The sequence below is a fragment of the Toxotes jaculatrix genome, chromosome 24 (genome assembly GCF_017976425.1).
Source record: "Toxotes jaculatrix isolate fToxJac2 chromosome 24, fToxJac2.pri, whole genome shotgun sequence".
NCBI lineage: Eukaryota > Metazoa > Chordata > Actinopteri > Toxotidae > Toxotes > Toxotes jaculatrix.
Genome location: NC_054417.1, coordinates 9419462 through 9442475, shown reverse-complemented (window position 1 = coordinate 9442475; position 23014 = coordinate 9419462). Strand labels below are relative to the sequence as shown.

Below are 23014 nucleotides of genomic sequence, written 5' to 3'. Positions count from 1 at the left end.
CTTAAACTACTAATTTCCATTCACTGTCTGTTGTTACAGTACATTAGCAGGCTAATGTACAAGTCTGCCCCTCAGTGTTAGGACATGGTTTTGCAGTTAGGGCCGAGACTGCTGCAGCATTTAGAAATCTGAGAATCAGAGACAGACATTAAAGTTGACCTCTGACCTCTGTGTATAGAGGAAATAGAGGACTGAGTCAATACATGAATGTACTGCATGTGTGTGACATTATGAGAGCCAGGCCTCCACAGCTTCCCTTATGATTGGCTGTTGCTCCAAATGAGACTCTGCCTCTGGGAGAGACCAACCAGTCAGTAGACAGACCAAAGCCAGAGGGACCACCTGCACACACACACATACACACACTCACAAACAAAATATAATACACCCAGCCTCCTCCACCCATCTATTCCTCCAGCACCTTCCCACCTCCTCACCTTGGTCCTGTTTCTGGCAGCGTGTGTGTGCAGGGTAATCTCAGAGGATGCAATGTCCAGTGTCAGCTTGTCCGCTCGGTAGATAGCCTTCAAAAGAGCTTCCTCACACTTGGACTCAGGATGACCACACAGTTTCTAAAAGGAGGGTGAGAGAGCTTCAGTTCAGCTCCACAGTTCACAAAAGTGTTCACCAGAACACCGATTCTCTGTGAGGGTGGAAGCTGGAAGTTCTCCTTCTCCTCTACACGAGCTCAGACTGAGGTACAGATCAGGAGAATGTGCTGTGTCAATGTGGTTTGAAAGTTAAGCAAAGAAAAGTTAAGTTTATGCAGCATCATTCTAGGTCAGACATCCCATAGTGCTTTCAAGCAAAAAAAAACACAAAACAAAAGAAAGACACAAAACAGAGACACAGTATAAAAATATTCAATACAAAAGACATGAAATGTGCCGAAATATAACTGCATGCACTGTTCTTGATGGAAATCTCAACTCAAAACAGGTTCATCTTCGTGCCATATCTTCAGATATGGCACGAAGAAAACAAAGACATCTTATTCATAATGTATATTTAGGACCATGCACTACATACTCATACAATAGGCAACCAGATCAGGAGCTCTTCAGGACAACAACAAAGGATAAGACATGTATATGTTGGTGGAGCTGCTGGGTTAAAGTCCTGTTTATGTTCTGTTAAGGGTGTAAGTCTATGTACCTGAAGTAAACGTGAGGCTCTGCGGTAGAGTTTGCTGTTGGTGACCTGCACGTCGATCATGTGGTTCTGGTAAATCTTCCCCTTTAAGACGTGAGCTCCGGTGCTCACAGCGTTCAACACCAGTTTAGTGGACAGCTCCCACTGCTGAGAGAGAGAGAGGGAATTATACAAATGAACATTACACTCTGTTCAGACTGTTAATACTGATCATACTGTATATATATTAGCATATTTATATATACCCCTCAGTGTTATTTATAGCTCTATATACATAGGCATTTAAGGTTAGATGCGTTTTGTTGTCTCAGTACTTGGTTCAGTGAGAAAGCCATACTGAGAATAAACATTGAACGCATTAAAAATAAGCCATCATCTAGAATAAGATGTACAGAACATGAGAAATAACAAAAAACTGAAAATCGATAAAAACAAAATCAGTCCAACCGGGAGGACGCTCCCTCTGTCTAGTGTACTTATTTCTCTGTAGCTCTGCAAAACCCTCTGTTGATGGAGGGTGGAAGCCAAAGAGAAAGACAGTAAATGAGGCAAAACAGCTATTTATCATGCTCCAGTGAGTCACTGAATCAATGTGTGTGTCCATGCGAGTGTGATGTACCATGTGTAGTAAGCTCCCTGAAGCAGGTGTCGGCCAAGTGATTTTTAGTGCAGATGAACACAGCTTATTGATGCCACCCTGCAAAAGACAATGAAGACAAGCAGATAGACAGAGATAGATAGATAGAGACAGACAGACAGACAGACAGACAGATAGATTAGATAGATAGATAGATAGATAGATGATAGACAGACAGACAGACAGACAGACAGACAGACAGACAGACAGACAGACAGACAGACAGACAGACAGACAGACAGATAGATAGATAGATAGATAGATAGATAGATAGATAGATAGATAGATAGATAGATAGATAGATAGATAGATAGATACTTGGTGTATAGCAGCTGCAGTGTCTCCATCAGCGTGGTGATAAACAGCGTGGAGGTTGGACGTCTTCTCTCTCACTCTGCGTGCCAGCTTCGCCACTTCACTGACATTGTCTGCGGAGAGAAGCTGTTAAGGCGCATGCTGGTTTTATCTGGACAGAATTCAAACGCGAAATGAAATGTCTTCTCACCAGAGTGTGTGTAGATAAGTAGAACAGTGTCCTGGTCACTGAGACAGGGCAGAACTAAACGCAGAAAATCCTCATGTGCTATGCAAAACTGAGGTCCCTGAGGACAGGAAACACATCATGTGTTCAAAACCCTCCTGAGAGTAAAATCCTTTGTTTAGTTCTTTATAGTAGTTGATAAATTTACATTCATGAATTTTATATGATTACATATCAATTTAAATAACAGACACAGACTCTTTAAAGGCCCTAAATTTAGCAACATGTGAATGAAAATGTGATGATAGTTTTGAGGTTGTTTGCTCATGTTTTCAGGCTGATGTCAAACGAATCAGATCAACCCACACCTACACAGTCCTTATGAGCTGACGCTTTCTGATCCTACACCTAAAGATGTTTTTTTCCTTCAAGCTTTATCTCTGACTGTTGATTCTTTAGTCATGAACGTTTAACAGACAAGACAAAAGAAAAAAAAGACAAGAGATGGTGCACGCACACACTTCGTGCGTCATCCTGATGTAAACAGACTCACAAGTTGTTTGTCTTCCACTACTGTTTTGTTTCTTTTTTTTTTTTTTTTTTAACAGAGCAGCTTGTTTCCTCCCTCCAGTGATAAATGGGTTATTTTGAAAGGAACTCTGGTGCTGTTATGAACAAGTGCCTAAATAATACAGGTTATATCTTATAAAAACAAATATTAACTCTTATAATAAATATCTTATCTCACAAAATAGATAAAGAAGGTACCTTGAAATTTCAAAAAGCCAACTGCAAGATGTTATGGCCTTACTACAGCTACATACACTAATTAAAACCCAGCAGTGGTATAATAAAAAGACTAAAGCAGATTAATTGAAAACAGACATCAAGTCCAACAGTGTTTCATAAACCAGGTACATTAGGGTGCATTTCATACTAATCCAGTGCTGGGATAATCTATAAGTAGATACAGCAGAGACAGACATGGTGTGAAATAAAAGCTGGATTTCGCTTTAATTGAATCTTAGTGGATTTCAAACATTTTAATACTTTGTAAAGCCTTGTAAGGATTTTTCAGACCCACAGACAAGCAGAAGTCTCCATGATTTGAGGCAGCACTGACAGCACTACTGAATGAAACGTTCATTCTCCTGAACGCTGTGAGATTCTTCATTGTTAAAGATGGTGCACTGTGTTAAATTAGAGCCTTTTGTTCTGTATTTGCAATAATTACTTGTTCATTAATTCTAATCGTCCTCTTTTGTTTAAATAGATTGTTTCCCTTCACGTACCAGTGAAGTCAGGGGACCCTCATTGTTGCTAAGCTGTCTGTATCCTCCACTCATGAAGCCACGAACATCCTCGTAGTCTGATACACACACACACACACACACACACACAGGATACATCATGCAAATGTAAAAGATGTACCACCAGCAAATTACTATGTGAATCACAGAGTTTTACATCTCTGTTCACTCACACCTGCCTTTCCTGTGTGTTTTAGCACATTCTGATAACACAGAAAGAAAAAAAAAATCAATCAGGTGCAGCATTGTTGAGCTGCTAATGAGTGCGTTACACTCGTCTCACCTGCTCCAAACGTGGGGTTACACTCACTGGCGTCAATGAGGCCAAGCACAGCCAGGGAGCCCCAGCCCAGGTAACACACGCGCCCTCCAAACCGCAAACTGAAACATGTACAGCAGAGCAGCAAATAATGAAGTTCCAAACAGGTGGCATCTGGAAGTTTTTACGAGCTGCTAATCCACGTTCAAAGACGTCTCACAACACAAATATCACTGCTGTGGATATGATAAAGGGCAGCAGGTGTGGTAACTGTCGAGTGTTAAGTGAGTTCAGTCATGTTTTAGTGTATTTTTATGATGATTCATGAAACAAGAGCCAGAGTGCTGCTGTAAATGAGAAAGTACTCCGAGCCTGTTTCCTTATTAAACAAAGTTCGAGGTTACAGTGAAAGGTGTATTATGGGATGTTTCACCTCTGTCCAGCTGCCTCCACCAGAGTACTTATCCCCTCACTCTGAGCGTATGTGACGTCCAGAGTTTTCTCATATGCTCTCATGTGCTGCAGGATGCCCCTGTTGGAAAGACAAATGAGCTAAACAGGCAGGTGCGCAGGTGTTTGGACAACGACTCAGCTTTATGAGTACTACATCAGTGGTGTCAAAGTACGTACACTCCAGCACACTGTAATTATACAATCACAGAATGTCTTTCTGCACTGGCCTGTAGAGGTCAGCAACACACAATGAAAACACTGCTGTTAATTTGCTGTTATACACACATGAAAGCTTGCTGAAGCTTGGAGAAAGGAAGAAAGGGACAGTTAAAGAAATGGCGTATGGGTTTTAAGCATGTCACATGATCAAGTATTGATCTGTTGTCCACAGCTCCACAATAACTGGTCCAGTACTGCCGTAGCTAACACACACAGAGCATTCAGATTCAAGATGAAGCGATGTATGTGCAGCCATGTGTGCCTTCTCCTGTGCTAACATTAACACTGTACCCGAGAATTTCTGCTTTTATACTGATACATGTGCATGTATGGTACTGACATTTCTAAACGCACAGATCACCCTTAATGTGAAAAACATGTCTGGGACACATAGAGATCTTCCAGGCGGCTGTTCGTGGGAACTGTCAACACAAAGAAGCACTTAGGAAGCTGCATCTTGTACCTTTGGGTGCAGAGTCAGAAACTAGGGGTCCTATGAGGTTACTTCAGGTCATGACAGAGGACCAATAGTGTTGTGAATCCTATCTACATACTATCTACTACTACTACGTTTTTTTTGATTATTAGAAAACATTCCATACTGGTTAGACTTCAGTTAAACCCAATAATTTGCAAAACACAGCACCATGCTTACGTGTATGTGATGGGTGTGTTTGTGAAGGCAGCAGCATGAGCAGCAGACAAGACAACGTCCAGGAGGATTTTAGTGGCACTGCCTCCCTTCATCCTCGAAGAGCCACTGATGGCTTCCGGCTGAACACACAACAACAACAACAACACACATCGAGTCAGAGGCTGTAAGTATCGACACACGGCTCCCTTGTTTCTAACTTTGACACAAACGCAACTTGAACTGTGTGAATTATTTGTACGAGAGTGTGATGAGTACAAGTGGACGTTCTTACCCCAACTGCCGGGTTGATAAGGAAGGCTGCTTGACTTTTAGTCAGCTCCTGCATCCTTTGAACCACACTGCGAAATGTGAACGTGAAGCCACGTATGGGCTCATCCCTGCACAGGTAATCACACTGTTATTCTGGTTTGTTAAAAAGAAACTTTATCAACCCCAAAGTGATATGTCATATCAAACTATGCCTAATTTACCAGCGTTTTGTATGTATACACACTTGGCTTGATGTGTGGGGTTGAAGCCAATCAGTACAGGAGTGTAGACCTCAGGGTGCTGCAGGCAGAAGTCCAGTTGACCTGCCACAAATGGAGCCTACGCAGCCAGAAATCAAATATACACAAATTAAGTTATCTACAAGTTTACAAGATTTTGACCAATATGAGCGGGACTTACAGATAATCCACAGGAAATGCCAATGAACAAAACCTGCTTCTTCCCCTCACAGACCTGCAGGGCAACAAAAACATGCAGTGGTCAAATTCAAATGCTGGAGTTTTCCTTAAAAAACTCCCACTTTTACACTATATCTTCACACAAACGCCCACACACTGAGACACATACACACGCACACGCTCTGCCTCTACCACGTCCCTGACCTTCTTCAGACTGAGCATGCCCAGTTCGGGGTCATCTTCAGGATCTTCTTGGGAGGAAAGCAGAGCTCTGAGGAAAAGGAGAAGCTGAGATTTTATCGAAACGTATTCACAGCAAAGCCACGTCATTTTTAAAATAGACATATTAAACACTGTGGTTTTTGTTCTTGTCTATTTTTTGTGATAAATGCAAAAATGCAGCATAGCAGTAACGATGCTAACTGACTCAGTATTGTCAGTTACAGTGTACTATTTAGCTAATGTTTGCTAACATTACATAACATTGGCCACTTTGTCACAACCTGTAGCAGTAAATGATGAAAACGGTGTTTTATTGTTTTAGAGATTTTTAGAGATAGCATTCTAACTTAACACCGTCTAACCCCACCTGTCTCCTCCTGCAATGATGTAGGAATAAATCAAACTCTGGTCCAGCTTCCTCAGCTCTCTGTTGAAGCTTGACTAGTGACACACACAATGTAAACAAAATACAGAAAACAGGAATTCATTTTCCATGAAAAACAAAGTGAGATTTGATCAGATGACTTCAGCCCACTGTACATCCTGAGCATTTCAAGACATCTTTTACCGCCGTGAGGAAAGCCAGTCGACCAGAGGTCCCACATCCGCTCAGTACAACAAGGCTGTCCTGAGGATCCTGTGAAAGAAACAGGAGGACACACTTTTATCCCATGTCAGACTAACCAACAGAAATGCACACAGACAGGTAGATACCTTGGGTAAGATACCTGAAGAATGAGCTCCACCCTCCTCGCAACCTCCATCACAGTTTTCACCACTTGGTCACTCAAAAGCCTCTAAAAATGACATTTACATGATCATTTCCTGAAAGAAAAACTTTCCGAATACATGAATGTAAATTTTAAGGCTACATATTGAATAGCTGTACCTGATAGGTTGCATCTGTCTCCTCTTGAAACATTTGGGCGTCACAGGCCTGTAACATCCTCACAATGCAATTGGCTGAAGCTCGGTCGATGTCACGCGTCAGGGGATTGGACTTTTCGGATACAGGAAGCGTTGGCTCATAATCTGGGGACTACAAAACATAAAATAACAATGTTTGCTGTATTCAATCACCTCTGTCCTTCCAGCTTCAATCTTCTCATCTAACTTTCTGCATGAATACTCAAACTATTCTTTAAACTTACTTCCCACTCACGAATCGTGGAAGGATTAAAAGTCCAGCCTGATCCCGCCATGAGTTTGTCCTTTTCTAACAAAAACAGTTTGTCCCTCTGTGCCGTCCACTTCCTTTTTGTCAGTTACAGGGATTCAGAAAGAAAATCGCAAAGTGCTCGGCTCTATCTGTTGTGACAAAGTTCACTTAAGGACCTTTGAGACTGAGGAGTGAAAGGAAGTATGGATTTCTCTGTCACACAACACAAATGCCTAGAGTACCTTTGGATTAACGGCAAAAGTCATTCTGGCAGCTGTTTTATGGGAAAATAAAAGAGACATAAACTACACTCACTTTAAGAGAGGCAAAGGAAAAACATGACCAATCCCTGGCTTTGAAATCATAAAATGTACCGCAGCGAAAACAGCTTGAATATTGAGATCGAACTGAAAACCCAGCATGAGACAGATTTTTTAAAAAATCATCTTTGATCTTGGCTCTGAAAGTATTGGTTCACAATAAATAAAAAATAAAAATGAAAAAAAAAAAAACCCAGTGAACCTTGTTCCATCATTTTCAAACATGCCTTTCAATCCTACAGTGTACAAAAGACCCAACTGCTTCTCGGCAGTGTGAAAATATTTACAACCCAGCAGATTGTGGAGTCTGATACATTTCATCACTTCCAGTGGACTCGATCGCACTGTTTGCTGCAGCGTGCCTCACTCCTCCATACTCCCACCACAGTCTCTCATAACTGCCAGCTAATTGCTGTCAGTGACACAGCGGCGAGGACATTTTTCACATCATGTTCCATCTGTAGAGAAAAGACTAATATTATTTCTCCTCGCACTTTGTAACTCCTCTCGCCTCTTTATGTTTTTTTTTGTTGTTTTTTTTTTTATGCAGGATTCATCCAGTGTAAACTCGTACTTACTTTGACTCTGTGAAGTGATGCATTTGTTCTACTGGCTCACGCTGATTATTAATGACATCGAACATCTGAAGTACAGTGTGGTGCTAACCTCTCTGAGTCAGACCAACACCAGGGCTGTGTGTAGGGCTGTGTGATAAGTCAAAGCCAGGATGTAGCACTTTCATAGTCTGATAGATGCAACAACCCAGAACATTCAGTGTCAAACTGCTTTATGCTCAGAGGAAGTTCAGATGCTGTTTCTACAAATACATATCCAAAAATGATTTAATCCTCTTGTAAAAAAAAAAAAAAAGGATGCTCAGTAGCCACAGTATCATTTTACTATAGTTTCAAATTTCAGTTTGACTAAGAGCTTTGACATTTGGGCCAACCTATGAAATAAACAGCATCATCACCAGCTCTCAAAACTTCCTGGGATTCAGGCTAACCATACACTTATTCAGGTTCCTGTGTCAAAATACAGTTTTCATTACTTCAGTTTTGGCAAACCCTGGGCCCAGATGTATTGTAAACTGACAACAGAGGCCCATCAGTTCATTTTTACCCTGAGTCTCTCTAACAGGTTAATACAGCCATAGAAAAAACATTGTAAATCTACAACATGATTTTGTGACTGCACTTTAATTTCAATTATTCGCAGGAAACAAATAAAATCCCATCAAATCAAAATTCTCTGTGTATTTTATTTGACATAAGACAAAATAAAACAGTTAGGGACCTTATCTCAGGCATTTAAATCAAAACCAAATCAGTTTTCAGATGAGGGAACCCAGGGTTCACTGGTCAATCAGAGCTGACTCCTCAATTAACCTGAGTGATAATCTTTATTCTCACAGAAGCAGAGACAGATGGTGAAGAGGTAGAGATGCACAGGACACAGTCACAGTTTTCTGCTGTTATTCTGGTTCATTCCATGTATGTGTTCGGCTCAAAAACAACTCAGCCCTGCGTTCAGACTTCTTTTGGCTGTGTTGACTTTTGCAGAAATCTAACAAGCCCTTTCAAACGTAGATGTCTGCATTTAACGAGCCCCCCTCCTCTGCCTCTGAGTCTGTGATGACTCGGAGCAGGGAAGCAGCCCTGCTGCATTTTTCACAAACCGAACACACTGTCCTCACTGAATGATGCAGCACCAGACTCTTTGACCAGCCAGTGACAATGTCTGAATTTATACATAATACAGTCAGAGGAGCTCAAGCACAAACTGTCTTGTTCTCTATATGACTAAACTGATGCGTACAGCTTTTTTCCTATTTTTAGTTTCAGTTCATTTTACTCCTCAGTACCTGTGTTTAGGTGCCATTGAAATCAACATGTTTTCAACCTGTGCGCATCATAAATAATAAATTCTGCTCCACCTGAGTTGACCCAAATGGCCTCGCATCAAGTCAGGCGTGCTGCAGCACCGCACTGCCTGTTGACCTTGGCACCTAACCATGAAAGTTCCTTCGATTTAGAAGAAGGACCCCCTTATTCACATTTATGTGTGAGTTTGTGTGCTTAAACCTGGACTCCAAACATCCCAAAGACCCTGAACACTCATGGAACTGTATTAAGAAATGCAACAATCTCTATTATACATATGATGATTTAAAACTGTCTTTTTGTTTCAAATTTGTATAATAATAAAAATAATTCCAACAGCATGGCAGCAGATTTCTCACACTGCCAAAGCACTGAAATGGTGTCACATCAATTTACCCTGAAAAAAGGTATAAAACTGCCAACAAACACATTCCAGCCAGCTTCTGTGAGCTGAACAAAATTAACATAAAATGACATGACACAGCTGTATAATGACTTTTTTAGAGCTTTGGTCTGCTGGCCTCCCCACGGCCTTGGTGTATATTCACATATTCAGCTGCAAACAGTATGTGCATCTTAATTCCCCGAAGATCTAATTTCCCTAATTCATACTGTTTAGAAGCTGTTTTCTTGGGGCTCTGTCATACTTTACCTAAGTATCTCCTGCTTTATATTTCTACTACATTTCAGAAGGAAATACTGTACATTTTACTCTACTACATGTATCTGACGACTGGAGTTACTTTACACATTAATATTTAATGTGCATCTGCAGCTCAGTTGGTAGAGCGGGTTGTCTGCAGATCTTAACACTGGTTTGATCCATGGCTCTTCACTGAATGTCTTCGGGTAAGACACTGAACCTTGGACTGCTTTGAGCACATGGGGAGCCCAACCTAAGTAAGTTCTGACACTTTAAATACATTTAGTTGATAATACTTCTCTGTAGGAAGATGAAATATACTGCTGGCCTCCAGGCTTTATGTATAATGATTAACATGTTCAACATAGTATAGTGCAGCTAGTTAGGAAGTGAATATTTTACATAGTGGAACTATTGGATTTGAACACTTTTTCCACCACTGTCGGGCTCTATTTAAAATTTGGAAGTGGTCAGTGTCCTCCCCAGGTGTCCTTCCTCCTGTGCTCAGATCACCTTCAGCTGAGAGATCTCTATTTAGAGCAAATAATGCTCCAATCAAACAAAACATTTTTGCTTGTATTTGTGCATAGTCAGCGCTTCTGAAACTCTGTGCTCTTCTTTGTGTGGCTCCTTTTCTTAATTTGCTTTTTTTTTTTGCGTTTTTCCTCTAAAGTCTTGGTGCAGATGCACAAATGTCTGCATATTTAAGAGGCCCTGAACAGCGGATATAAAAGAACATTCTAAGTGGAATTTCTATCTTGTCTAACTAAATCAACTCCTTATCTCGCTCTGTCCTCATTCACAGCCAGATTAAAACTCTCTTGTTGTGTCTTTCTAATTCCCATCAACTCAGAACAAGGTCATTGTTTTGATCTTTTTGAGGCTTACTGCTGATCCAGGAGCTGCTGCTGCCACTGCCTACTTTGTCTTGAACAGCACAACCAAATTATCAGCACACCAGAAGCGTTTGATCTCGAGTCCTCCTGCGTTTCTGCTAATTCAATTGGATAAATATTGTATCGCAGAGGGTGGAACTGCAGCTGCATCCTTGTCTGACTGATTCATGAGGTTTGGTTTTTATTGCATGCACATGTCGTTTTATTGTACATTATTTCCATTATGTAATTGTTTATTCTACTAAAACTGCCACCCAGGAGATGTTCATGCCAAACTGTGCCTCATATTTGCTACTAAACAGGAGAAAAGTTTAAGAATTTGTTTGCATTCAGATGTGCTACAATGTGCAACCAAGACTTTCTGAGGATTCAATTTTTAAATTCCTGAAAAGCCAAAGTCGTGCTGTGGACGACAGCGCCAAACATCTACCCAGGTCTCTGCCAACACACGTCTCTGCAGGTGTCCAGGTCACATTTATCTGCATTTCTGAAAGATTTGGTCTAATTAGCCTTAAGTCAAGGTGTCAGGGAAAATATCCCACACTCCGAGCTGTAGCTGAATAACTCCAATGTTGCTGTCACTCACTCTTATTGTCTCACACAAGCACGCACACACACACTCACACACACACAGTTACACAAAAATCTACTCCCTCTCCCTGTCCTTCAACTGCACAGCCATGGTTGTCATGACAACAGAGAGGCTAATCTCCAGTGGACAGAGAGGGAGAGAGAGAAAAAGTGCAAGTGCTTGCACAGAAACGTGCTTATGAGAACAAGGAGCAAGCGTGTGTATGATAAAGAGATGCAGTGCATGTTTGCATATTTCTTGGTGTGTGTGTGTGTAAGCATGCTTGTTTAGAGGGGGTAGTTTGTGCATGCATGTACATTCCACCTCTATGTAATGACACTACTAGCTGCATTTTTTATCAGAGGTCTTATTCCTAAAGCAATGCACAGAAAGCCCATTAAAAATATATATATTTATACAAGAGCATACCCATGGTATAGACACTGGGGGGTCGTCCAAATGAGAGCCCTCCCCTAAAATGTAAAAGTGCATTTCCAACAGTTCAATGACATGAAAATTGGCACATCGAGAACACAGCTTTGAGGATTACGCTGACCATTTGAATTGGAATAATCTGTGATTTCTCCATGATAATGGCTGCCCATCCACTTTTTTCTGTTCTGGTCTATTGCTTACTGTTTACTGTTTACACACCAATGAATTAATGACTACAAGTACATGGATGCAGTACTCAAAGACACATTTTTCATGAAACATAAAACAATGGAAAAAATTTTAACAAAATTCTGACACATTCTCTTCGTCACCTGGTTTTGTATCAATGAGACACTTTGCTCTTTTGTTTGTTTGTTGACAGTTTTTAAATATCTCATGGAAAACTGGTGCTGTCCACTTCTGTCTTAATCTAATTATTACTGTAATATTGCTGTCCATCTATCCACAGTCATTCATAGACAGGATGCAGTTACCTGTAGTCCATTACAAAGGTACATATACTTACTGTCTATGTGCTCTGCTGAAGTTCATTATAGTTCACTTTCCACGTTCTCACCTGATCATCTCATGTCCCCGTCTTCTGGCCTCAGCTTTCAGCATCTCTGTCCCTCTTCCTGTCTCTCTGTGCTGCCTGCATGGTGAACAGATAGCATTATTTTACCACAGGAACAATGACTGACCTTGATGAACATTTTATTTTAACTGTTGTGTTTGTATTATTAGTTTTACTTACTGTAATGTCATCATGCTGTTTAGCTAGCTATATACTAGCGGTATACAAAAAGAGCAGTGTACAATGTACAGTAGTCAGTGGTGGAAGAAGTATTTACGTCGGAAAAAGTCTAAACGAGTAAATGTACTTACACCACTTCCAGTAGTAACAGTTACCGGAAACATTAGCTTTGACTTTTAAGCTAAGCTAATGTTAGCTTCTTTCTCCGTTTTTCAGCCGTTACTTCCTCCATGTGTTCTCCTCCGCTGAGTGACGGAATGTAAAAACCCGTTAATTTAACACAACAGGATAAAACGACGAACAAATAAAAGCGACGAACAAAACAGGATAACGGAGCTGTGTGTGCTAGTTAGTCACGCTAATTAACCATGGAGGCTACCTGGTGTACAACCGGGAGGCGGAGTCACAAACCTGTTTCATCCCTTTTCATTAGCAAACGGAAATTAAGTGAAATTAAACAGGAAATGACGAGTGACTGGGTTCATTAAAGGAGGACACACTTAACATATTTTCTAATGTGTATTAGGGGAGACTTTCATTCTTTCCATCCCTCTTCTGATTCCTCTATCCATCCTTCCCTCCTCAGTTTTTACTTTCCTCTTCCAACCTTTGAATACATCATTTTTCTTCATTTTTTCTTTTCCTGTCCTTCATCGTACTTAAGATAAAACCCATATTTAACTCCCCCTCATGACCTCCTTCTTAAAACTCCAATACCTATCTTTGATGTTTCTTATCTTCTTTCCCAATTCCTACAGTAAATCATTTTTTCCTCCTTTGTCCTCTGTTTTTGTGGCTCTGTCCCTCGAAAATGCGTCTTTTCCCTGTTTCTGTCACTGACACGCCTTTTTCATCCCTCCAACAATTGCTAAATCTTCCACTCATCCTCTCTCCTGTCAGTCTTTTCATCCTTTTGAACTGCTTCAGCCTGAATCATCTTTTCTATCTTTGTCTCTCCACACACACACACACTCCTTTCATCCCTCCTCTAATTCCTAAATCCATCCCTCTTTCTCTCTGCCCCTCAGCTTTGCATCTCCTTTAGTTTCTAACCCCTCTCTCTCAAACACACACATGCACAGTGGTCCACCCCAGTTTCTCACATTCCTAAATCCCCCCCATCTCCCTGCTTGCCTAGCAGGGATCACAAACACACACACACTCACTCACTCATACACACATATGTTAGGGCTGATTAGGCTGGCAGAGCTACAGGGCAGTCAGCCCACTGGAGAAGATGATGGAGGGATGGATAGAGTGTGAGGGAGAAAAGGAGAGGTGGGACGTGCAGAAGGAGGGGGGTACAAAGAGAAGGGATGGATGGAAGAAAGGATGATGAATGATGGAGAGATGAATGGCAGAAGGTGGAAATCTCATTTTTCCTCCCTCTTCCAGAGGGAGAAAACAAGCTCTTTTCATTAGAAAACAATCGCCTTGTTCCCATACAGCGCAGCGTTCGATTGCACGACCCCTACACTCTACTGCGCGCGCACACGCACACACACACCCGCGCGCGTGCCCGCGTGCAGATGTGAATTCGGGGTTGAAGTCGTTATCCGGTAGAGGGCGGAGTGAGAGTGCGAGAGAGAAAGTGAAGAGTGGGGAAGCAGGAGCTGCAGAGGGCTGGAGCTGCGGAAAGGAGCGGAGCGGAGATGGGCTGCAGCGGATGCCGGGCAGGCCTACCTGCTGCCTGAGAGCGGGCGGTATGAGAGGCAGGAGTCGGGGCTCCTCCGGTTGACTGAACAGGAAGGTTTATATTAGCTCGAGTCGTGGTCTGAGAGAAGAGTCTGGTGTCCGGAGCGCGCCCACACACATACACACACACACACGCACACACACAAACACTCACACGTCTTAAGAACAGCGGGAGATGCATTACGTCATAGCCTCCCGTCGCCCTAGATGACCGCGCGCGCAGGACGGGATGATGCAGGGCTGCTGGACTAGAACGGGAACGGATTCCGCTGCTGCTGCTGCTCGCGAGCGCCCGGTGGCGGTGTCTCGACCGGACGAGGAAGAAGGGGAGCCGCCGTTGCGCGGCCGCCGGCTCTGATGGCTCCTCGCGCCCCGGGCGGGAAAGAGACACAGCAGTCGCCGCGGTGCGAGAGGGAAGGGGGCAGCAGGTATCTGGGAAGTGACGTGGTATCCGCGCCCCGCGAGAAAGCACAACGGTGCGGTTGTCGTGCGTTTCGCAGGAGGGCAGGAGCGGGAAGGGGAACATGGCCGCGCAGTCGGACGGCGGCAAAGCCGGGGTCGGGTGCGGCGGCGGTGGTTTCGCCCAGCTGTACGATGTTGACGCCGAGGAGCCGCTGGACTCCGCTGCGATCCACATCTGTCAGTGCTGCCGCTCCTCGGCTTGCTACTGGGGCTGCCGCTCAGCCTGCCTCGGCTCTCTGCTTGGTGGGGGCCAGCCTGCCGGAGGGGTCGGCATCCGGGAGACTCACTGCCCGCCCCGGGAGCAGCTGTGGCTGGACTGCCTCTGGATCATCCTCGCCCTCCTTGTCTTTTTCTGGGACGTTGGCACGGACCTGTGCTTGGCGGTGGACTACTACCGGAGGCAGGACTACCTCTGGTTCGGGCTCACTCTCTTCTTCGTACTGGTGCCGTCGGTGCTGGTCCAGATTCTGAGTTTCCGCTGGTTTGTGCAGGACTACACCGGCGGGGGGCTTGGGGAGGTGGAGGGGCTGACCAAGCGGGGCGCGGTGGCTTTGGGGTGCCTGTATCCCGGCAGGGACCGCCTGCAGCTGGCCACCATCTGGCTGTGGCAGGCCACCATACACATCCTCCAGCTGGGACAAGTGTGGAGGTAAGGAAGAACACAACACAAAAAGGAACACACACCTGAAGCTAACCTATCACCACACTGCTTTTTCTCTCTCACTCACAGACACGCTCTTTTTCTCACACACACATACACACACACTTAATGATGCTAATGGGTAGAGTGGTGTGTCTGCTCGATGTAGCTAGAAGAAGAGAAAGCCTGCTTCACACTGACAGGCAGGGGAGGAAGAGCAAGATGAGGACAGAGTAAGGCTCTGTGTGACCTCTCCAGCACTTCAGTTACTATCTGGAAATGACAGACAGATATTGTGTGAGACAGTCAGAGAGACAGCGATCCTACTCTCAGGGACACACTCTTATGATCTAACTTTTTCTTAGAGTTTCATGTCATTTCCTGGGGGGGGGGTTAATTCCATAACTCATGGTGTATTTATGGCTGAGAGGGTTTAAGAGTGAAGTCATTATAAAAGTTACTACAGCTGTGTTACTACAATCTGCAATGTAAGAGTAAGACATGATAATTAAAGACAAAGTAAGACACATCCATTGTGTCTGACTGAGACACTGTCCATGGTGCTGATGATGTATTCAGCACCACGGACAGTGTCTCAGTCAGGGTTCCTCACTGTAGTTGGAGAATAGAGGGGTCAGGACTGTGTGTGCGTGTGTGCACATTAGTGAATGCGTGTGTGTGTGTGTGTGTGTGTGTGTGTGCGTGTGCATGTGCATGTGTGTGCTCATGCGTGTCGGCGTGTGTGACCAGTGGAAAAACGGTGTCACGGCTCTTCCCATGAGTGTCAGCATGCATGGAGAGTACAAAGAGGAAAAGCATCTGTGCTTCTGGCAACACATCTCCCTCGCCATCACACTGTCTGTCTCTCTCGCTATCTCTCACATATACACACATACACACACGTATATGCACAACTACACACAGTTGGAAAAGGGTGGGTGCTAATTGTAGTGCTAAAAGCACTGGCGGGAGAAAACAGAAACACACACATGCACTCTTTTGCTCTTACATACACACACGTGTTTGTACTGCTACTGTAGAGTCTTTGCTCTCCCTGTTCCTCGTTTCATTATCGTGTGTGTTTGCTCATGCATGAGTGTGTAGCTTTGACAACACAAGTAGTAGTAGTAGTAGTAGTAGTAGCAGGAGTGTGCTTGCTTGTCTCCAGCCTCCTAGCACTCTATACGAGGACAGTGACTCTCCCTCCCCATCCCTCTTTCGAAGAAGACTCCTTAATGATGTCCACTTGCCTTTGGGCAAGCAGAGAGTAGAGTGTGTGTGTGTGTGTGTGTGTGTGAGTGTGTGTGTGTGTGTGTGTGTTTACATCCTGCTGTGCTAGGGATGTGCTACTCAGCTCCTCTGCTTCGGTCTCTTTGTGGTTGTAGGGTTAAATCAACCCCCACACACATACTTACATTCCTCCTCTACTTCCATCCACCCCACCCAGTAATCACCCCCTCAGCCTGCAGAATGGACTCTCCCACCTGGAGGAAGTGAAGGAGCAAGAGAAGGAGGAATGAGAGAAGGGGGGGGCGCTGTTTGCAGCTGAGGAAATTGTACGGCCTGATTGAGACAGATCACTTAGAGATGGCTGTGGAGAAAAGGAGGGGTAAGGATGGAGGAGGGAGAGAGGTTGCACATGCACAATGGGAGTGAACGGGGGGGAGGGGAGAGTTAAGAGAGCAAGAGGAGAGAGGGAAAAGGAAGAGTGAGAGGGTGGGGGTAGGGTGGAGGGGTGGAGGATCTACTGTATTTATGGTTTGAAACCACATCCTTCCATGTCAGGGCGTTAAGTGGCTGTTTTCCTGTCGTGCTGCACAGCAAAGCTTTAAATCCTTCACCTGAACGTAAATGATCAGACTTCCTGTTTACACACATTTAAAAAGCCAAACAAATGATGCTGGTTATTTATCCTTCACTGTTCTTGAGTCAAGGACAAACCCCATTTTTGGCGTTTGCATCTGACTGACGGTACAAAATCGATTAAATCAGCTTTGAATGGCTCGTTTAGAAGCACTGACTTACACGAACGTGAGTAGTGTGCATGCATATGTTACGTGCATGTATGGAAGGTGCATTATTTATGTTCTGTGAATTAAGCTTGTATGTTTCAAGCCAGATGGCTGTAATAGGCGTACATACAGAGCCATGCATAATGTAAGAGAGCACACACACACACACACACACACGCAATGACACCATACAGTGATGCACACACGGGGAAGCAGGATATCATTAGAGTACATTTGCACACATGTACCTATACACATATATGTGGCCACACACACACACACACACATACTCTCTTCTCTCTCTCTCTCTCTCTCTCTCTCTCTCTCTCTCTCTCTCTTTCTCTCTGTCAGTGCCCTGAGGCAGTTTTAATTGAAATCCTTGCCCACATCCCACCCACACATACTGTAGTTTCCCAGTTCTAGAAATCCACTCAGTATGTATAGATGAAAATCTTGTCACGGCTTTCTGTTCACAAACAGCGTTCTATTAATGATCAGGTCGGTTTATTGTATTTATAGTGGAAGGTAAGTACGGCTGTAAGTTATAGCTTTGAGAATTTGTATTTGTTATTTTTATCAAATTAAGCAAAACAAAGAGGAGAGTGGGAACAGAAGTTAAGTTACTGTTGCATAAACTAATAATATTTCTACAGGGAAGACACTGTTTCTTGCAACTGCCACCTCTCCTAAGTCTGCATATTCTGTCAGAAAATCAAAGGCTAAAGTCGAGTGGTCACCAGACATTTTTGTCTTGGAAAGAATGATGCTGATTTGGCTGTAACTGTAGATTGTCATTAATAATGAAGGAACACTGCTGATTTAGAATCGTGCTTAGACTTGAAAGAGACATGTTAAAAAAGGATATTTCGACTTTTAGTCCTTGTGTGGGTCAAGCTCCAAAATGCCCACAATGCAACTCAGCAGCATCTTTCACTGGAGCTCCCCTGCCTGATAAATGCCCACATTTTTCAAAAAGCATGCTTCAGTTTGTAACATAGATTTTCTGTTCTAATTTCTTTACCCGAGATAACCCTGATGACATCTTCAGGGTCATTTATTTCAGACTTTACAAGCAGCACTCCTCTTAAGTACTCTGAAAGTCTTTTAATATGAAATTACAAAGGTTACAAAGATTTTTTTTATTTCACCAACAGACCAAATCAAAAAAATATTTGCTTACCTCTGCTTACCCCCTGCAGGTACATCAGGACGCTGTATCTGGGCATCATGTCGCGTCGGCAGAAGGAGCACCAGCGGCGGTGGTACTGGGCCATGATGTTCGAGTACGCAGACGTCAACATGCTGCGGCTGCTGGAGACTTTCCTGGAGTCTGCGCCTCAGCTGGTCCTGCAGCTCTGCATCATGATCCAGGAGAACCGAGCCGAGACGCTGCAGTGTAAGGAGGACCACCTTCAGTCTTTCACATTATCACACAGGGTGTCTGAAAAGCCAAGGAGACCAGCTTTACACGAACACTACCAACTTCCTGCCACATTTACCAACATAACACCGTGTTTTCATATGGACCACAAAGCACATACAAAGCAACAGCTGCACAAACAGTAATTAGCAATTTGCACACATCGTGCTCGGTAATTTGTGGCTGCAGATGGTGCTGCTTTTGGATTCTCACACAGTGGTGAGTGTTCAGGTAGCCCCGGATAGACAGAACAATCATAAGTGTTCGGGGGACGTGCTAGCCAAAGTCCATCAGCCTCCTCTCCTTATTCATCCAGGAAATGTATCATCTAAGCAGGCCACCCACTGGTGTTATTCATCCCTATCACTTTTTTGGGACACCTTCCACTTTAATGCAAATATGTGACTAGTACAGGGGGTGGATACACACAGCAGCTGGGAAATTAAAAATGGCTTTATATTGTAGACTCATGCCGTTAAGCGTCATTACCAAATGTTTCTATCGTGTCACACACTACCTCTTATTTAAGGGTGTGCTCAAACTATTACACCCACACTGACTCAGAATATATCTGTGCCAATGTACTCTTTGTTTCACGAACCTTGAAACCGTGACTCCACTTTGTTCTGAATGATTGACTCAGAAAAAAAGGAGCATCTAAATCATCCACCTCTGTTCTCTTTTCCTACTGTTATTCTGCTCTTGTAACCCTCCTCTGTCTCTCTGTAGGCATCTCCTCCCTGGCCTCCCTCCTGTCTCTTGCCTGGGTCCTGGCCTCCTACCACAAACTGCTGCGAGACTCTCGTGACGACCAGCGCAGCATGAGCTACCGTGGGGCGCTGCTGCACCTCTTCTGGCGCCTCTTCACCATCTCCTCTCGCGTCCTCTCGCTTGCCCTCTTCGCCTCCCTCTTCCACATCTATTTTGGCATCTTTGTGGTGCTCCACTGGTGCGCCATGGCCTTCTGGGTGGTGCACGGAGGCACCGACTTCTGTATGTCCAAATGGGAGGAGGTGCTGTTCAACATGGTGGTGGGTATCGTCTACATCTTCTGCTGGTTTAACGTGAAGGAGGGCCGGACGCGGTACAGAATGGTGGCGTACTACACCGTGGTGTTGGCTGAGAACACCATCCTCACTGGGCTGTGGTGAGTCAAAGGAGAAAACGAGGGGATGTGGTCAGGTGTGGGTTTGGGAGCCAGTTCCCCTGAGGTAACCCCCCATGTCTCCTCCACCCTGCAGGTATGCCTACAGGGACCCGGTGCTGACTGACTCCTACGCCGTCCCCGCCCTGTGCAGCGTCTACCTGACGTTCGCTGGGGGTGTCCTGGTCATGCTGCTGTACTACGGCTTCCTGCACCCCACCACTGCCCATCTCCAGCCAAGCCCCGCCTCGTCCTGCTGCGCCCAGCTGCTCTGGGGTCTCCCTCTACCCCCGTCTGCCCCGCCTACCGCCCCGCCCACCCCGGCCCATATGACCAAGTCACAGACAGAAGAGGATGTGGCCGAGACGTGTCTTCCCGTCTTCCAGGTGAGGTCGGCACCCCCCACCTCCAAGCCAGAGGGCCCGCTTATAAAAATCGACATGCCCAGGAAGCGTTACCCAGCGTGGGACGCCCACTACGTAGACAGGCGCCTGCGGAGGACTATAAACATCCTGCAGTACATAACGCCAGCCGCCGTGGGCATCCGCTACCGTGACGGACCCCTACTGTATGAACTGTTGCAGTATGAGTCCTCACTCTGACACACACAGACACACACACACCAGTACACATCAGCACATGTGCCACCATAAAGAGATATGTATGTATACGTGGATGTTCAGATTTAGAGAAGATTTAGAAACACACACACACACACAGTGTCGCACTTGGTATAAGCACACAGACACAAAAGCAATCTGTTACACTATAATGCGCACACACACTCACAACACAAACACACACACACACACACACACATTCCTTGCGGGCACTTACAACCTGCGAGTCCCCATGGCCATGACTCAACAAGCTGCTTCAGCGCGAGTCCATCTCTCTCCCTCTCTCTTTATCCCTCTGTCTCTCTATTTCCAGCTCCTCTAATCGCTCTTCATTTGGTCTCATTTCTTTAATTTCACACGTCCGTGCTCCGCTGTGAAGAAAAAAAAACACAAAAGTTAAAAAAAAAAAGAGAAAGAAAAATGAGCACAGTCTCACGCCACAATCTTTGACCACCGCATGCCATTTACGTTGCGTCGCTCACACTTTCACGGGTTTCAGTAGAATAAAAAGATGTGACAAAGAAAGACCAAATGTCACTTTTAATAAAAGGCGTTTGTGAACATGTTGTCGTTAGTCTAGTTAAAAGATAGTGTATATATTTTCTATGTACAGAAGGGATGTTTTTTTATGTACTGTTACGTTGTCGACTGGGGACAAAACAGTTGGACGCGTCATTTTTTTGGGGGGTTGGTTGACAAGGCTACCGGGAAGAGTAGCAGAGCATGATGGGAAAGATGGAGATACTGGCTTAGAATTCACACTCAAATTAAAAACTTGTTAAGTCTCATATTTGTTAACTATGGAGCTAGAGCCCGGACGGAGTCACGGGGAAAGAAGGGGAAGAACGGGCAGTTTTGTGCTGTGACGCTGACTAGTCTGGGCTAATTTGTCACCTGGCTGCAGCTTCATACTGAACCAACAGATAAAAGAGTGGTGTCGGTTTTCTCATCTAACTCTCGGCCAGAAAGCAAATTAACACATTTCCCAAAATGTCAAGCTGTTCTTCAAAGGATGCCAAGACTTAGGCATAGACTAAGTTAAATGACCATTAGCAACATTAGCGCTAATGTGAGATAAAATGAGAAATATTAAAAACTCAAAGGTCTTAGCATGGAGCTCTGCTGAGGACAGATGATTTTAAAGTTCGTAATACGAAACATTTACACAACAGTACCCAAATCCATGTGTTTCTGAAACCTAAAGTATTTCAAATTGGAACATTAAACATTACTAATACAAGCCTATCACACAGTTTTGTGTGTGTGTGCCATCCTGGGGTCATACTGTTGTTCTCCATCATTTCCCATAATGCTTAGAGGGGTCGTGGGAGGTTGAATTTTCTTTCGTCACTCCATCGACAGTTGTTAACACGTAAAAGAATCCGTCTGCGTCGGTTTACGGTCTGACAATGGCATAAACAAGAAACCGTCTCCAAATTTTCTACAGAAAGAGCAAATGCAAGACTAATTATTTCTGATCTCTGTCTACTACATTTTTCTGTGTGTGATGTCTTAATCATGTCGGTCCCACGCTAACAGGGTGCTGCCACTGAAGCTGATATAAAACAGATCTATACTTCAATCGTCACAACCCTCCCGATGACTTGTCTTCTCCTGTGCCGTGTCCAATATCAACTCCTCCAAAGCCACCCACGGCTGAGCTGTGATGCATGGCTCATTATTTATTTTTTTGTTTGTTTATCCCTGTAATCCAAGCTGTTACATTGGCAGGCGACAACAAATGAGCCGAGATATCAGTCATGAGCCCGTCGACAGGAACGTTGCTCCTGAAAATCTCACGCCGTAATGAGGCCGCCTTAACACCCCGCCGTGGCGAGCGAAAGCAAAGGGTTTGGAGGGAGGTGAAAGGGTTTCTCTTTGCCGTCCAACGCGCCGCACCTTTCCTCCAGTCCCATGTCTGCGGTAGAGCAGGTGAAACCCGGCCATGAGCCATTTCAGAAGGTGCGGTTAGTAAAGACGAACACAAACACACATGCTTCTTCTTATTGCTGCTGTCCAAGAGGATGGAGCAGGTGAAAGAGAAAGAATTTAAGAGTGTTTAAACAGCATTGAAAGGGTTACTTTAACATATTATTGGAGTCTCCTGTGTTTTTTTTTTCTTTCTTGTCCAGATGGATCACACTGCAGACAGGTCTCTCTGTTAGCGAGGGCCAGGTTTTCCAGAGCTGAAATAATAACGTGATTAGTCAACTGATGGAATCAGCCACAATTTTGAGTCATTAAATTATAGTTCCAGCAAAAAATGTGCAATTTTCAGCATCTGAAGAATTAGGACCAGCTGAT

General features: G+C 44.2%; 2 protein-coding genes across 2 annotated transcripts; one reads left to right on the top strand and one right to left on the bottom strand.

Moving 5' to 3' along the window:
• Window positions 1-62: 62 nt before the first annotated feature.
• On the bottom strand, window positions 63-14938 carry gckr (glucokinase (hexokinase 4) regulator). Its single transcript, XM_041032807.1, has 19 exons — window positions 14597-14938; window positions 6946-7095; window positions 6785-6853; window positions 6625-6693; window positions 6424-6497; window positions 6039-6105; window positions 5836-5889; window positions 5660-5754; window positions 5438-5543; window positions 5167-5285; window positions 4273-4371; window positions 3864-3961; window positions 3563-3639; window positions 2295-2391; window positions 2108-2217; window positions 1772-1849; window positions 1156-1299; window positions 438-572; window positions 63-342 (listed from the first exon to the last, which is right to left on the bottom strand). The coding sequence occupies exons 1-19, from the start codon at window positions 14936-14938 to the stop codon at window positions 229-231; spliced, it is 2097 nt and encodes a 698-aa protein (XP_040888741.1). The 3' UTR covers window positions 63-228.
• LOC121177810 (XK-related protein 6) lies at window positions 14679-21674 on the top strand. The gene is made up of 4 exons (XM_041032148.1): window positions 14679-15523; window positions 18726-18922; window positions 19676-20093; window positions 20188-21674. Exons 1-4 carry the CDS (start codon window positions 14937-14939, stop codon window positions 20690-20692), a joined length of 1707 nt encoding a protein of 568 aa, XP_040888082.1. The 5' UTR covers window positions 14679-14936; the 3' UTR covers window positions 20693-21674.
• The last annotated feature ends 1340 nt before the right edge of the window (window positions 21675-23014 follow it).

What these genes read in the sequence shown, in the direction of transcription:
- LOC121177810 (XM_041032148.1), top strand. Translation starts at nt 14,937, where the DNA reads ATGGCCGCGCAGTCGGACGGCGGCAAAGCCGGGGTCGGGTGCGGCGGC. An exon ending in CAGCTGGGACAAGTGTGGAG is followed by an intron (nt 15,524 to 18,725) that starts GTAAGGAAGAAC and finishes TACCCCCTGCAG; the next exon opens with GTACATCAGGACGCTGTATC. An exon ending in ACCATCCTCACTGGGCTGTG is followed by an intron (nt 20,094 to 20,187) that starts GTGAGTCAAAGG and finishes TCCACCCTGCAG; the next exon opens with GTATGCCTACAGGGACCCGG.
- gckr (XM_041032807.1), bottom strand. Translation starts at nt 14,938, where the DNA reads ATGTTCCCCTTCCCGCTCCTGCCCTCCTGCGAAACGCACGACAACCGC. An exon ending in GACTGGCTTTCCTCACGGCG is followed by an intron (nt 6,498 to 6,624) that starts GTAAAAGATGTC and finishes GTGTGTCACTAG; the next exon opens with TCAAGCTTCAACAGAGAGCT. An exon ending in TTATCAACCCGGCAGTTGGG is followed by an intron (nt 5,286 to 5,437) that starts GTAAGAACGTCC and finishes TTGTGTGTTCAG; the next exon opens with CCGGAAGCCATCAGTGGCTC.